The sequence below is a fragment of the Rana temporaria genome, chromosome 3 (genome assembly GCF_905171775.1).
Source record: "Rana temporaria chromosome 3, aRanTem1.1, whole genome shotgun sequence".
NCBI classification, from domain to species: domain Eukaryota; kingdom Metazoa; phylum Chordata; class Amphibia; order Anura; family Ranidae; genus Rana; species Rana temporaria.
Window position 1 is genome coordinate 313,169,875 of NC_053491.1, and position 14,210 is coordinate 313,184,084.

General features: G+C 47.0%; 1 protein-coding gene across 1 annotated transcript in view; it reads left to right on the plus strand.

Annotated features, from left to right (window-relative positions):
• ZMAT2 (zinc finger matrin-type 2) overlaps window positions 1-14,210 on the plus strand; it is a 62,031-nt gene that overhangs the window by 19,099 nt on the left and 28,722 nt on the right. Inside the window, exon 4 of the mRNA XM_040344827.1 lies at window positions 984-1,057. Coding sequence (XP_040200761.1) covers window positions 984-1,057 — 74 coding nt within the window. The remainder of the gene's footprint in view (window positions 1-983; window positions 1,058-14,210) is intronic.

Genomic DNA, 14,210 nt, shown 5'->3' on the forward strand with positions numbered 1-14,210 from the left:
TCAGAGGGATGGAAAAGATCGTCCCCTGTCTGAATGAGCCTATACGTACAAACAGAAAACTAGCATTTTTGGCAGCCTACGTTTCTAAAGCTGAACTCCAGCTTTTGATATACTTTACGTAGTTTGGGCCAAGTTAGCGAAGGGCATAGTTCATTTGGGCCAAGCTGGCCCAAACTGTAAACTGTTTATTGTAAAGTATATCAGAAGCTGAAGTTCAGCTTTAAGGTGAACATATATGGATCAAAATTCGGCTGGTTTGGCAGGGACCTGCCGAATCCATTTGTATGACCACTACAGTTGAACGGAAATCAATCTACCATTTGACTTTTCAATTCCTGTCAGCGGCTGCAGCGCTGATTTGTGCATTCTGAAAGAGAGCAAGTTTCTCCCTGCTGTTAAAATGCAATATTCATCCTTGCCTCGAATTTGTGGATGGGGGAATCTGGTAAATTTGTATCGTTCAGCCAGCTGGCAGAAAAATACTCTTAGTGCTTGTTCAGATGCGTGGCTATGGTTTCACTGAAAAGTGCTCTGTGGTGGATTGTTTTTCAAAGGCTGATTGACAGGGGTTGAGGAGCCACTATGTCACATCACCAACTGTTTTAAACCTGACAATACCACCTACACTTAAATTGACATGCCACGCACTTAGATGCAACACTTATAATGGAATTTTATAATAAAAAAAAAAGTAACAATGCAATTTAAAAAAAAAAGTACTTCCAAAACACTTAAAATATTTACACATACATGGTTTCACAACTGTACATTACACAAATGATTTGAATGTGTATATTCTGTGTGTTAAGGACAGGATAGTGTATTTTCACTAAGCCTATTGTATTACATTATGGCAATGCTTACCTGAAAGCAGTTTTTGATATGACTCATATTTGCATGCTTGAGCTCCCTTTTTAGAAAGGTCCTAAATACTTATTATACTTATATGCATTTTAATATTTTTTTTCTTTTTCTTATGCCAGCTATTACTGCAATGTTTGTGACTGTGTAGTGAAGGATTCAATCAACTTCTTGGATCATATCAATGGCAAAAAACGTAAGTATTCTATAAACCTTTTTTTTTTTTTTTTTTTTTTTTTTCAGAATTCATCAAAAATTTATGTTCTCCTTTTTTATGTTCTTACCCTACCTGTGATGGTTATTTTACTTACTGTGAACTGCAGGTGGCAGTAGAGTAGAGCAGAGAATCCCCACTCTTTGTTTTGTTTTTAGTGGTAAAGGTTGCGTCTTTATTCTGGAGTGCTCAGAATATCTGATCACTGTAATTATTACATGCATAAAGCTCCTGAGTGAGCCAGCAAAATAATTTGTTGGGGTATTTGCAATTGGCAGTCAAAGGGTTACTCGGTCAGTACTATAATGCCAGTAGTTATTGTGATGTTGCCTTGACTGTTTTCTCATATTTTTGAAACTATAGCTAGGATACTGATTGTGCCATGACAATCGTTACTATGGCTTAAAGTGGTGGTTCCCCCTTAAAAACAACATTTTTTTTATTCCACTGCTCCCCCACATTCCATCACGATTAATGCTCTTAATATTTTTTTCCTGCTGTACATACCTGGGTACAGCATATTCACCCGTCCACCCGGGTTGCGAGTCCCGCGGGAGTGGGCGTTCCTCACAGGCTGTTGATTGACGTTTTCCCCAAAAACGAGCTCTCCCCCCGTCGCGTAAGCCGCGTCACGATTGGCGAAAGTAGCCGAACGGCGATGCGCATGCGCAGTATAGCGCCGACTCGCCGTGTGGCTCCTTTTGCCAACCGTGACGCGGCTTACGCGACGGGGCGAGAGCTCGTTTTTGGGGAAAACGTCAATCAACAGCCTGTGAGGAACGCCCACTCCCGCGGGACTCGCAACCCGGATGCACGGGTGAAGATGCTGTACTAAGGTAGGTACAGCAGGAAAAAAAATATTAAGAGCATTAATCGTGATGGAATGTGGGGGGGCAGTGGAATAAAAAAATGTTGTTTTTAAGGGGGAACCACCGCTTTAAAGACCTATTCAAGGCAAAGTGTTTCTGCCCCCGAATCACTACTTCAGCATACAATGGCAACATCAGACTTGTGATGTCTCCATAAGAGCACATGTCTTTCCTTTGTATACTGTTATCAGGGGGCCTCTTAGCCCCTTCAGATGATTTTATTTATATATATATATATATATATAATTAATTTGTGTGACCGTGCAAAAGTCCGTCGTGGGTCCATCGGAAGTCCAACGAAAAGAAAGAGAACAGGTTCTTTATCTAAGGTCCGTCGGACTTCCAAAAAAAAAAGTCAGATGGAGGCTACACACGGCTGGACTTTCCTAGGAAAAAAAGCCCGTCTGACTTTTGTTCTAGGAAAATACGGCCGTGTGTACAAGGCATAAGAGTCACATTTTACTTCCTCTTAAGACCGTTCCTTCATACTGAATTGTACTCCAGTGCACTTAGCTAGCACACCTGCACCTATATGTGTGTGTGTGTTTTTTTTTTTTTTTTTTTTGTTATTTTTTTTACACACACCAGTTGGAAAGTATCTGTGCATTGTGGTATGCTGCATTAAAAAAAATGGTACAAGCGCCCTGCCAGCCTAGTCATTCCTCTTGGCATACCACAACACACACAATTTGCGTTAATGCAATTCAGAGAGTGAAAGGGCCATTAGTAATAATCTTGGGGTCCTCATTGCAATTAGTGTATGTTACCTAAACCTTCCATGTTCCTGATGTGTCTGCTGTACCATGTACTTGTGTTTTAAAATCAGGGTTGCACAGATACTAGTATTGGTGCCGATAACAAGCATTTGCACGAGTACTTGTACTCAAATATGATTGGTGCAGGCAGTAACGGGCACCGATCTCCCTGTATACCTTTCGATAAAGCAGCGGACAACTTCTCAATTCAAGTGCCGGATACAAAGGTGAACAACCGGTATCAGCTTACATGTTTCACACCAAGGTCGGGTGCTTACTAGGGTTGTCCCGATACCGATACTGGTATCTGGACCGATACAGAGCATTTGCGCGAGTACTTGTACTCGCGCAAATGCTCCCGATGCTTCGCCGATACCTTTTTTTTTTTTTTTTTTGTGTCCGGGAGGAGTCAGTGGCTGGGGAAGGCAGGAGAGGGTGGGAGGAGTGCGGGCAGAGTTTGGCTGGAGAGGGGGCAGACGCCGTGAGGTGTCTGGCCGGCGCCCCCCTTCCATGACTGAAGAGGGCTGAGGATTGAGCACAGAGCGGGCGGCATGGCGGTGACATGAAGGCAGCAGCAAATGAATATTTGCTTAACAGCCTCTCACTGAAGCCTGGCTTTGCGGGGGATCGGGGGGGGGGTGTCCGTCTGTCAGCACACCCAGGACACGGCCGCAGCGCTGATAATTCTCAGCTGTGACTGTTACAAAGTGGCAGTCTTGCTGCTTGCAGGGGGTCAAGGTACACGTCTTGGCGTGACGTACCCCAAAGCAATGTATAGAGTTGGTTTGCCAAGCGGAAAAACGTTGTATAAGATCCAGGCAGAGAGGATCATCCGACTACAGCAATTGGCTGGAGAGAAATATGCTACCAAGTGCTCTGTGCCATGGTTAGTATTACATATTATAACTAATTCAGATTCTGGGACCTAGGTATGGATATTTAGGAAAGGGGAAACTGTTACAGTCATACAGCCGAGCAGACCAAAGCCGCCTCCCCCTCCTCTGTGTACTCTACACTACAAGTGCTGTGCACGGCGATCATCTGAGCTGAGGTGCACTGCACAGCATTACGGGTCTGAAGGGGGGGTTTCATTATTGTAGTGGGGGGGGGGGTTTCATTATTGTAGTGGGGGGGGTTTCATTATTTAGTGGGGGGGGTTTCATTATTTAGTGGGGGGGGGGTTTCATTATTTAGTGGGGGGGGGGTTTCATTATTGTAGTGGGGGGGGGGGTTTCATTATTGTAGTGGGGGGGGGGGGGTTTCATTATTGTAGTGGGGGGGGGGGGGGTTCATTTTTGTGGTGGGGGGGGGGGGGTTTCATTATTGTAGTGGGGGGGGTTTCATTATTGTAGTGGGGGGGGGTTTCATTATTGTAGTGGGGGGGGGGTTTCATTATTGTAGTGGGGGGGGGTTTCATTATTGTAGTGGGGGGGGGGTTTCATTATTGTAGTGGGGGGGGGGGTTTCATTATTGTAGTGGGGGGGGGGGGTTTCATTATTGTAGTGGGGGGGGGGGTTTCATTATTGTAGTGGGGGGGGGGTTTCATTATTGTAGTGGGGGGGGGGGTTTCATTATTGTAGTGGGGGGGGGGGTTTCATTATTGTAGTGGGGGGGGGGTCATTATTGTAGTGGGGGGGGGGTCATTATTGTAGTGGGGGGGTGTCATTATTGTAGTGGGGGGGGGGGGGGGTCATTATTGTAGTGGGGGGGGGGGTGTCATTATTGTAGTGGGGGGGTGTCATTATTGGGGGGGGGGTGTCATTATTGGGGGGGGGGGGGTGTCATTATTGTAGTGGGGGGGGGGTGTCATTATTGTAGTGGGGGGGGGGGGGTGTCTCTATTGTAGTGGGGGGTGTCCATCAGGATCAGTGACCAGTGCAGTCAGCGGCCGAATGTCCCTACACTCATCTTGGTACACCCTGCAATCCGCTGAAGTAAGCAACAGCAGACATCTTTTTACACCCAGCCTGAGCTATATGGGCTGGGTGTAACAAGATGTCTGCTGCTTCTTACTGCAGTGGAGTGTAGGGTGTTCCAAGATGGGCATTGCAGCATATATATTTTTAAAAAATTCAGTGTAATTTTTAAAAGCATTTCAGTGCCAGCCACCTATCACTGCCCACAAGTGCCACTTATCTGCTATCAGTGTCACCTATCAGTGTCAGCCACCTATCAGTGCAATCAGTGCCCACAAGTGCCACTATCAGTGCCCACAAGTGCCACCAATCAGTGCCACCTATTAGTTCCCATCAGCACCACTCAGTGCCCATAAGTGCCGCCTATCGGTGCCAGCCACCTGTCAGTGCCACCTATCAGTCCCCAACTGTCAAACTGCCACTTGACATTGAAAAAAAAGTATCGGTATTCGGTATCGGCGAGTACTTGGGGGGAAAAAGTATCGGTACTTGTACTCGGTCTTAAAGTGGTATCGGGACAACCCTAGTGCTTACTCATGAGCTATGAGTAAGCACCTGACCATGGTGTGAAACATGTAAGCCGATACCTGTTGTTCACCTTTTGTATCCGGCACTTGAATAAAGAAATTGCACAGGAGCTCGGCCGTCCAGCCTTTTCTGTCTATTCATAACTGAGCATCGTAAACTGTTTACTCTGCTTCAGTTTATGAATGAACAGGAGCCTTTGTCTCCTGTCCATTCATCTTTAGTGCAGTTGCAGGGAAAGTTCCTTTTCCCTGTCTGAAAGGGGAGATGTCGGGGATCAGTATACAACCCTAATATCTCGCCAAAACCCCCAACAGGGCGGATTCAAAAAAATGAAAGAATTGTAATAAATATTTTAAAAGGTTACATTGTAAAAATAAATGACTGTTTTGTAATAATGACTTGCATTATTTTGCAAAAACACAATATTTTAAATGTGTATATTTTGTAGTATTTTATCCTTATGCGGTAGTTTTGTCTTCTATTAGGATCTTTTTAGATTACCTTTTAGGCCAATAACAATTTTGGCGTGAGTGTGTTTGTTTTTTTGATAAAAAAACAAACAAAAAAACATTTGTACAAATATAGCAGGAGGTACAGAATGATCTTTCAATTCCATAGATCCCATGATCCCTTTAGAAATTTTCACTGGGGGGGGGGGAGGAATAGTAGTAGTCTTTCAGAAAAAGGTGTTCTTGTATGGATGCTAGGATCTAGATTGAGGACCTGTATAGTATACAGGGTGAAGGATGGTGTATGCATTTGATTTTCTTTGATAAAAGCCCTGACTATTCAGTCAGATGTACGATTAACTTAAGAGAAGAAAAATACACTGATTGCTTCTTGCCAAGTGCTGATAAGGCAGCAACATCTTTTTATAAATTGAGCGTGTTTAAAATATGTAGACTTCATAGATCAACTTTTTTTTTTTTTTTTTCTCCTCACTTTCATTCTGTATTTTTCTTTAGTAGACTGAGTAGCATCCTGTTTTTCAGTTTCCTTTTATGTATGCTAAATATAATTATGCTATTACAAGTTTAGTGCTTGCCACCCACTGCTGCAGCTGAGGAATTATCTTTTTATTTTTTTCTTTGGGGTGAGGTAGAAGCACTAGAATGTTATCTTTAGCGTTTCACATTTTGCAGTCAGGGTGCACAATAATGGCAAATTAATATTTCTGTTAAAACCTCTTCAATTTAAAATACATTATTTTAGATTCTGAATTTAAATTAAGCTGAGCAGAATTCTGGGAATGCAACTGCTGAACTGTACATGTCTGCTGCATTTTATTTTATAAAGGTACTTTTTTATTTTATTGGAATTCTTCCATGAGTCCTCACTGTCTTCTAATGCCTACACAGAAGCAGTGTGTCCGGATCGATACAACCTTGGTAAACCTTTTGGGAGGTGTGCCCTGGACCCCACACTGTGGGGAGGGCGTGTAATGTGGCTTTAAGCATTGGATCCTGTGTGGGGTGCTTACTAGGGTTGTCCCGATACCAATTTTTTGAGACCGAGTCCAAGTACCGATACTTTTTTTTTTTTTTTTTTTTTTTACAATTATTTTTATTTATTGCTATATATTTTTTTCTTATCCCTGTTGGGGGGGCTTTGGTGAGATATCAGGGGGTCTTAACAGACCTCTGACATCTCCCCTTTGAGACAGAGAAAGGGACTAAGGACAGTCCCTTTCTCAGCTGCACTGAAAATTAATGGAGAGAAGACAGAGGCTCCTATCCATTCATAAACTGAAACATTGTAAACACAGGTTACGATGTTTCAGTTATATGAATGAACAGAGTCTGTGATCACTGACTCTGTTCATTCGGAAAAGGTGGGAGCCGGGTTCAGCGGCTCCTACCGCCGCTCTCCATCCTGACAGAGGGGGTGGAGGAGGAGGACATGGAGAGTGACACCACGGAGGGTGGAAGCAGCGGCACGGAGGGGGACAGCTGCGGGGCACGGAGGGGGACAGCAGAACCGAGGAGGATAGCAGCGGCACGGAGGGGGAGCACAGAGCCAAGGAGGATAGCAGCGGTACAGAAGGGGGGACACAGAGCATGGTGGGGGAGAGCAGAACCCAGGAGGATAGCAGTGGCATGGAGGGGGGACACGGAGCGTGGAGGGGGAGTGCAGAACGGATGGGGGGAACTGGAGGAGGATACAGGGAAAGTCAGGTATCGGGTGAAGTATCGGAGCATTTTCCCCGAGTACAAGTACTCGGGGAAATGCTTGGTATCGGTCCCGATACTAGTATCGTTATCGGGACAACCCTAGTGCTTACCTTAGCACTTGGTACAACGTGTATAGTTGACTGCAGGTTGCTATACAGATCCAGATCCATCACTATGGAACACAATCCCTAAAAGACCCCTTTTGGGTAGGGAGGGGGTATCCCCACCAGGATGTGCTAAACACGGACTTCTGTATGTAGTCCAGTATTGTGAAAAGGTAAGTCGGGGTCACCCTTAATTCGCATCGCAGAATAAACTCCAAACTTGGCACCAAAATGTATCTACCCATAGCTCGGTCTCGGGTGGATGATGGAAAAGATCACACCGCTGGTCCCACACTTGACTCCACCTTATATGTGCTTTCCCCTGCCCTTTTGCCATGAGGTTTGGTTACAGGACGATCTACACCTGGTGTACTGTGTACTCTTTTCAAACGCCTTTACTCTATCTCCCACACTTTTTTTTTTTCTCCATGAGTATCCCACAGGGGAATACCCTCAGTTGTAGCCATAATGGAGACCAGGCGAAAGGGAGACTATTCCAAACAGCAGGCGAATATTTGCTCTGCCTTGTACTGTAGAAAAAATTGCTTCCAACACCGCTCTTCGCAACCAACTCTACCTCTTTCAGGCACACAACAAGCAGCCTACTTAACAAAAGCAGAATTTTCTGCATCTATGTCACAATTTCTTGGACAGATTACGGGCTTTATACCTTCTTTGTCTAGAGCTTAGAAACGTCACTTCTCTGACCCTTGTATGCTGGTCGTAAAGGACAAAGAATCAGAAGGGAATGATGTAGATGTTGAGTCAGTGGAAGATTTCCTACCCCGATATTGTTACTATATTGGAGGATATGGAGAATTTCATGCAATATGCTTGCTAATGTTGAAAAGCTTGTTGCCTCTGATGGCAAAAGCTGTGGCATTGTGTATACTGACTGTCTTTCCACACCTATTTGGGCACATGGAGACCTATGAAAACTTGTAAAGCATATCCTGTTAAAGCGCTACAATTTGCAGTCTATAACCAATTGGGTCACCCCTAAATGATTTTTCAATCCTCAAAATCTTTTCTGAACTCTATCCAGGGAAAAGAGTTTGCAAAGTAGTGGGTAAACCCTGTGGTTGATCCTGCCATCTCTGTTTTAAACAAACTTCTCGCTGTTCCTGCTGTTCCTTAAATAAATTGCTGATGTAAAATTTGAGATGCTCTTGGCAGCTAGAACTGGTGGCAGTACTGGATCTGGCCAGTTAAAATGAGCTATCTATGTATGCCAAACTACAGCTAACTGGACTAGGATAATGAATTACCAACAAGACCCTGTTTTCCAGGATTGTCCTGTTATAAAACAATTACCTTCTGCTCTGTTTTTTTTTTATTATTTAAACATTGATTCCCTAAAACACATCCTAATACAAATATTCATCAATATAAGTGCTTAAATCTTCATTCATATGAGCAGAATCTTATGGCACAAGCTGCCTGTAAAAGGCACCTTGTAGGTATGACTTTCCAAGGCAGATGTCTATTTGGTAAGGCACTTGACAATTTCATCAGAGGTTGCAGGTGGGAAGGCTTTACTTCCTCAAAGAGAAGTCCTAAAACTGCGTTCCTCAGGAACCCCTAGCTGTTCTAAACACTGCGTCTACACACTTTATTTATGCATTACCTTAAGAACCTAATCCCTTCTTTTCATCACAAGGCTTGGCCCACGAATGCCACCAAATCTTCCTCAAAGCCCCCTCACTCCTAAAAGTGTGCTAGTTTGCTTCTCTCTGGACCGGGCCGACAGCTACTCCAACGCGGTTGTATGCCTGTCAGGAATACGCCAGCAAGGCCTCGCATGGACGAGTAGGTACAGTCCTTTCATGCCTCAGCGGGTCGGTATGTTTGGGAGTCCTCCTATCCTCCCCTTCCCTGCCATATTTCCCTCTGCTGCTCATTAGGCCTTCTCCTCCACATTGTGACGTTTCGCTGCCATTTTGGCGGCGCCGGCGACATTTTTTTTGCAGTCTGCTGTTTACGTTGGAAATTCCCATTGGTGGCCATTTTGTTGTGGTCACGCTATGGCGCAGCTTGCTATTGCGGTCATCCATTTTACTGTGACCGTGCCCTGTTATCTCTGAGGTGTCCGGCTGTTTTGTGAGTGGTTTTGGCCTCTAGTGCTGGTTTCTACATGGCGCGCAGCACATATCTCCTTCTTTTTTTTTTTTTTTTTTTTTTTTCCTCACGTTTTTTCCCTCACAGCACACGCGGTGTACAGTGGGCGGGCAGCGGCGCTGAACAGTCTCTTGCTGGGTTGGTGAGTCCCCTAGGTAACCCCCGGTCAGCGCAGCAAGAAGAGTGGACTTTTTTCAGGTCTTGAATGGGTCCCTGAGAGCTGTCTGTATTATGGAGTCAGTATCTGCTTCTTCTCCCCCAAACATACCAGAGGTGGCAGCTGGTGCTCCTGCACCTGCGGTTACCAATAACACTTTTTCGGCAATCCTGGAATGATTTGTTGCCAGGGTGGAAGCAGCGTGCGGGCTTAAGGGGGGTAAAAAGCGCCCCCTGCCATCTCCTGAGGAATGCTCTGACTCGAACACGGGCCTGGCTGCAGCACAGGACCCCGGTCCTGTGTTGTGTGAGGATGTGGACCAGGACCTTCCTTGTGAGGAAGACTCCTCACTTGGGTCAGGACAGGGCACTTGTTAGTGGGCTTATCAGTGCTGTAAGGGACTCCCTTAAGCTGGATAGTGCAGCTGAGGCATCCACTGAGGGCTCAGTCTTCTTTGGGTCCCACAAGTTGGACCGCTCTGTGAAGGTTTTTTCCTTGTGTCCTTTTTTGACAAGTTCATTGATAAGTAATGGGTAAAGCCGCAGAATTCCTTTGTAGTTCCTCAGTGCCTGGTGGTCCGTTACCCCTTTTGAAAAAAATGTGTTTCTCCTCTGGTAGTTGACCCCCCCCCCCCCCCGGTTTCCCGGTTAAATAAGGTGACCACTCTTCCTATAGAGGGGACCCCTGCCTTCAAGGACCATACTGACAGGAGGTCCGAAACGCTGACCCACTCCATGTTTATCATGCTGGGGTCTGCATTGCGGCCTATTGTGGCTGCAACCTTGGTGTCTCAGACACTCACTGTATGGGTAAAAGTTTTGCACCAGACTGTGGAGGAGCATCGGCTCCCTCCCGAATTTATTAGACTGGCTGACCAGTTGGTCCAGGGACTTGTATATGTCTGTGATGCTACGCTGGATGCAGCCCCCTTGATATCCAGAGCTTCTGTGTTGGCGGTGGTTTTGCACCGCCTGATTTAGCTGTTTGCTGACCAAGCATCCAAAAAACCCTGGCAGATTTACCCTTCAAAGGTGGGAGGCTTTTTGGTACCTCACATGACGACATTATCAAGGATGTCAATGGGGTTAAGAGCACTCTCCTCCTTCAGTCCACCAAGGGGAAGGAGCCGCGCCGTAAGTCGGGTCTTTCGTTTCCCACTCAGAAGCGGTGTTTTCGTCAGTCGGGGCCCACGGGTAAAGCCGACAAAGGCTCAGCTGGGGGACAGAAACGTCCCTGGGTGTGTAAGCCGAACAAACCGGCATCCAAACCCGCCGCTACATGAAGTCTTGCCCCCGCCCAACTCATGGGTGGGGGGACGGCTTCGCAGGTTCAGGGCTCCGTGGACCTCCCTGCTCTCCGACCAGTGGGTCTGCTAGGTGGTCTCTTCAGCGTACAAGAGTTTCTTTCCTATCCACCAAACAGATTCTTTCCCTCAAGTCTCCCTCTCCTTCCGGCTTGTCAGTCTGCCCTACTAGGGGCAGTGCAGGACTTGCTAAGTTGCAGGGTAATTTTACCTGTTCCGCAGGACGAGAGGTTTCAGGGATTTTATTTGAAACGGTTTGTGGTCCCGAAGGAGGACGGGGTCCATCCAATCTTGGACCTCCAAAGCCCTAAATGCCTTTGTGAGAGTAAGGAAGTTATGCATGGAATCCATTTGCTCGGTGGCTGCGCTCTTTCCGGGGGACTTTCTGGCGTCCTTGGACATCAAGGACGCATACTTGCATGTCCCAATTTGCGCAAGTCAGAGGTTTCTGAGCATTGCGATAGGGGAAGACCACTATCGGTTTGTAGCCCTTCCTTTTGGACTAGTGTCGGCACCAAGAGTTTTCACCAAGGTGCTCGCACTGATCCTAGCTTTGCTGTGACAGCGAGGCATTGCCATCGTGGGCTACTTAGACCATCTTTTTCTGAGAGCAGCTTCTGGTTCAGTATTAGAGGTGGATGTGTCTATGGCCAGTCAGACCCTCCAATAATTTGGGTGGGTGTTAAACATTCAGAAGTCGGTCCTGGTACCGACTCAGCTTTTGGAATACCTAGGGTTGATTCTGGGCTCCTCAGAAGCGAGAGTCTTTCTTCCCCTGGAAAAAATGCAGACTCTTCAGGCTGTGGTGAAGCTGTTGGCATCCCGCAAATGGTCGCCTCTCTGTTTTTGAATGCGAGTCCTGGGTCTGATGGTAGCCTCCTTCGAGGCAGTACCGTATGCCCAGTTCCACACTTGTGTATTGCAGAGGGAGATCCTGTCCAAACTAAACAAATCTCCATTGTCTCTGGATCGTCAGATTCACATAAGCCAACTAGTCGGAGTCTCTCTGAATTAGTGGCTGAGATCACTGGCTCTTCGGTCCGGGAAGTCATTTCTTCCCTTCCAGTGGACGGTGATTACGATGGACGCCAGCCTCACGGGTTGGGGGGGGGCATCTGGGGGGTCCAGTCGGCCCAGGGTCACTAGACTCTAGAAGAATCCCATCTGTCGATCAATGTCCTTCAACTTCAGGCGATCAGGCTATGCCGCTCCTTGTGGTCAAGGAGGTTGCAAGGTCACCCAATTGGGATTTACGCCACAGCAGTGGCTTTTGTCAACCATCAGGGGGAAAAACGGAGCTCGGCTGCAGCGTCCGAGGTCGCTCGCATCCTAAGGTGGGCGGAAAGAAGCGTGTCGGCCGTCTTTATTCCGGGCGTAAGAAAACTGGCAGGCAGACTACCTGAGTTGCCAGATGCTGGACCAGGGGGAATGGTCATTGCATCCGGAGGTGTTTCAACTCGTTTGGAGGAGGTGGGGCACACCAGACGTGGCTGTCCTGGCCTCTTGGCTCAACCGCAAGGTGTCGAGGTTCGTGGCTAGGTCCAGAGATCCCTGGGCAGACGCGTTGGTGGCCTCGTGGGGTCAGTATCAGCTACTTTATGCCTTTGCCCCATTGAAGTTACTTACTCGGCTGCTCTGCAGAGTGGAGGCCAAGGGGATCCCGATGATTCTAATCGCTCCAGATTGGCCTTGGCGTCCTTGGTACCCTATCTCGTGCGCCTGGTGGCGGATGTACCTTGGCGGCTGCCAATGCGGGAGGACCTTCTGTGTCAAGATCCCATACTTCATCCTGCTTTACAGTCGCTGGCTTTAACGGCATGGCTATTGAAAGCCAGGCTTTAAGAGAACGGGGTATTTCCGACTCGGTCATCTCAACCATGCTAAGGGCATGGAAGTCTTCTTCCAGGAAGATCTACCATCGCACCTGGAAACCCTAAATCTTTGTTTGAAGAGATGGGGTGGCGTCCATGGACGTATTCGGTTTCCAGGGTCCTGCTGTTTTTACAGCGTGGATTGGATCAAAAACTTGCCTTAAGGGACAGATTTCAGGAACCTCCCTTTGAAAACAGAGCGATTCCTCTCTTGACACCATCTCAGGTGGCCTTTTTGGTGGCCATTACTTCTGTCAGAAGGGTTTCTGAGTTGGCGACTTGCAAGACAAGGCCGCCATAATTGATCCTCTGTAAGGATAAGGCGGTGTTGCGCCCACAACCTTCCCTTCTTCTGAAGGTTGTTTCGGCCTTTCACCTGAATGTGGACATTGTTCTCCCATCCTTATATCCTCGGCCGGTTTTTCCTAAAGAGGTTGTGCTACATACTTTTAAACGCCATACGTGACTTGCGGGTGTACCTGTCTGCTAGGGCTCTGTTTCGGAGGTCTGACTCACATTTTGTGTTGGTATCTGGTCCACAAAAGGGCCTGGTGGTCTCGTTCGCCACCATTTCTCGGTAGATCAGGCAGACCATCATACAGGCCTATGCATTTAATGGGTGGGTGCCCCCTTTCCGGTCACGGCACATTCAACCAGGGCAATTGGTGCTTCCTGGGCTTTCCAACATCAAGCGTCTGTCTCACAGGCGTGCAAGGCGGCGACTTGGTCTGTTCACACTTTTTCCGAATTTTAAAAGGTTGATGTGAGTGCATCTTCTGGTGCTTCTTTCGGCCGCAAGGTTTTGCAGGCGGCTGTTAAAAGTTGCCCGAGCTCGGACCCTTAAGCCCTGACTGAAGAAATTCAAGAATTTGAGATGATTCTGGTGAGATAGGATTCCAATCTTTGCTGTGACATCAACACGAACCTCTCCCAGATTCTAGTGTAGGTGGCATTAGTGGAGCTCTTTCTAGCTTGCATTAGAGTCGATATTGCTTCCTGAGAGCATCCTTGTTCCCTTAACCTAGCCTTCTCAACCTCCAAGCTGTCAAATGCAGCTTCTCTGGGGCTGGATGGAAGAATTTACCTTGATATAGGAGATCCTGGTTACTGGAAGATAAATTGGAGGCTGTGTACTGAGTTGTAACAGGGTCGTAAAACATGGCCTCCTCGGCCAGAACAGTATTGCTGCAATAACCGTGGCTGTGGACTTCCGAAGACAGGAATCTCGCAATCAGAGGAGTTGGAGGTAAAATGTACCCCAGCTCGAAGCTCCATGGGTGGACTAGGCAGTCTGTTTCTTCGGCTGATGGAAAGTGGGCTCTGGACAGGAACCTCTGACACTT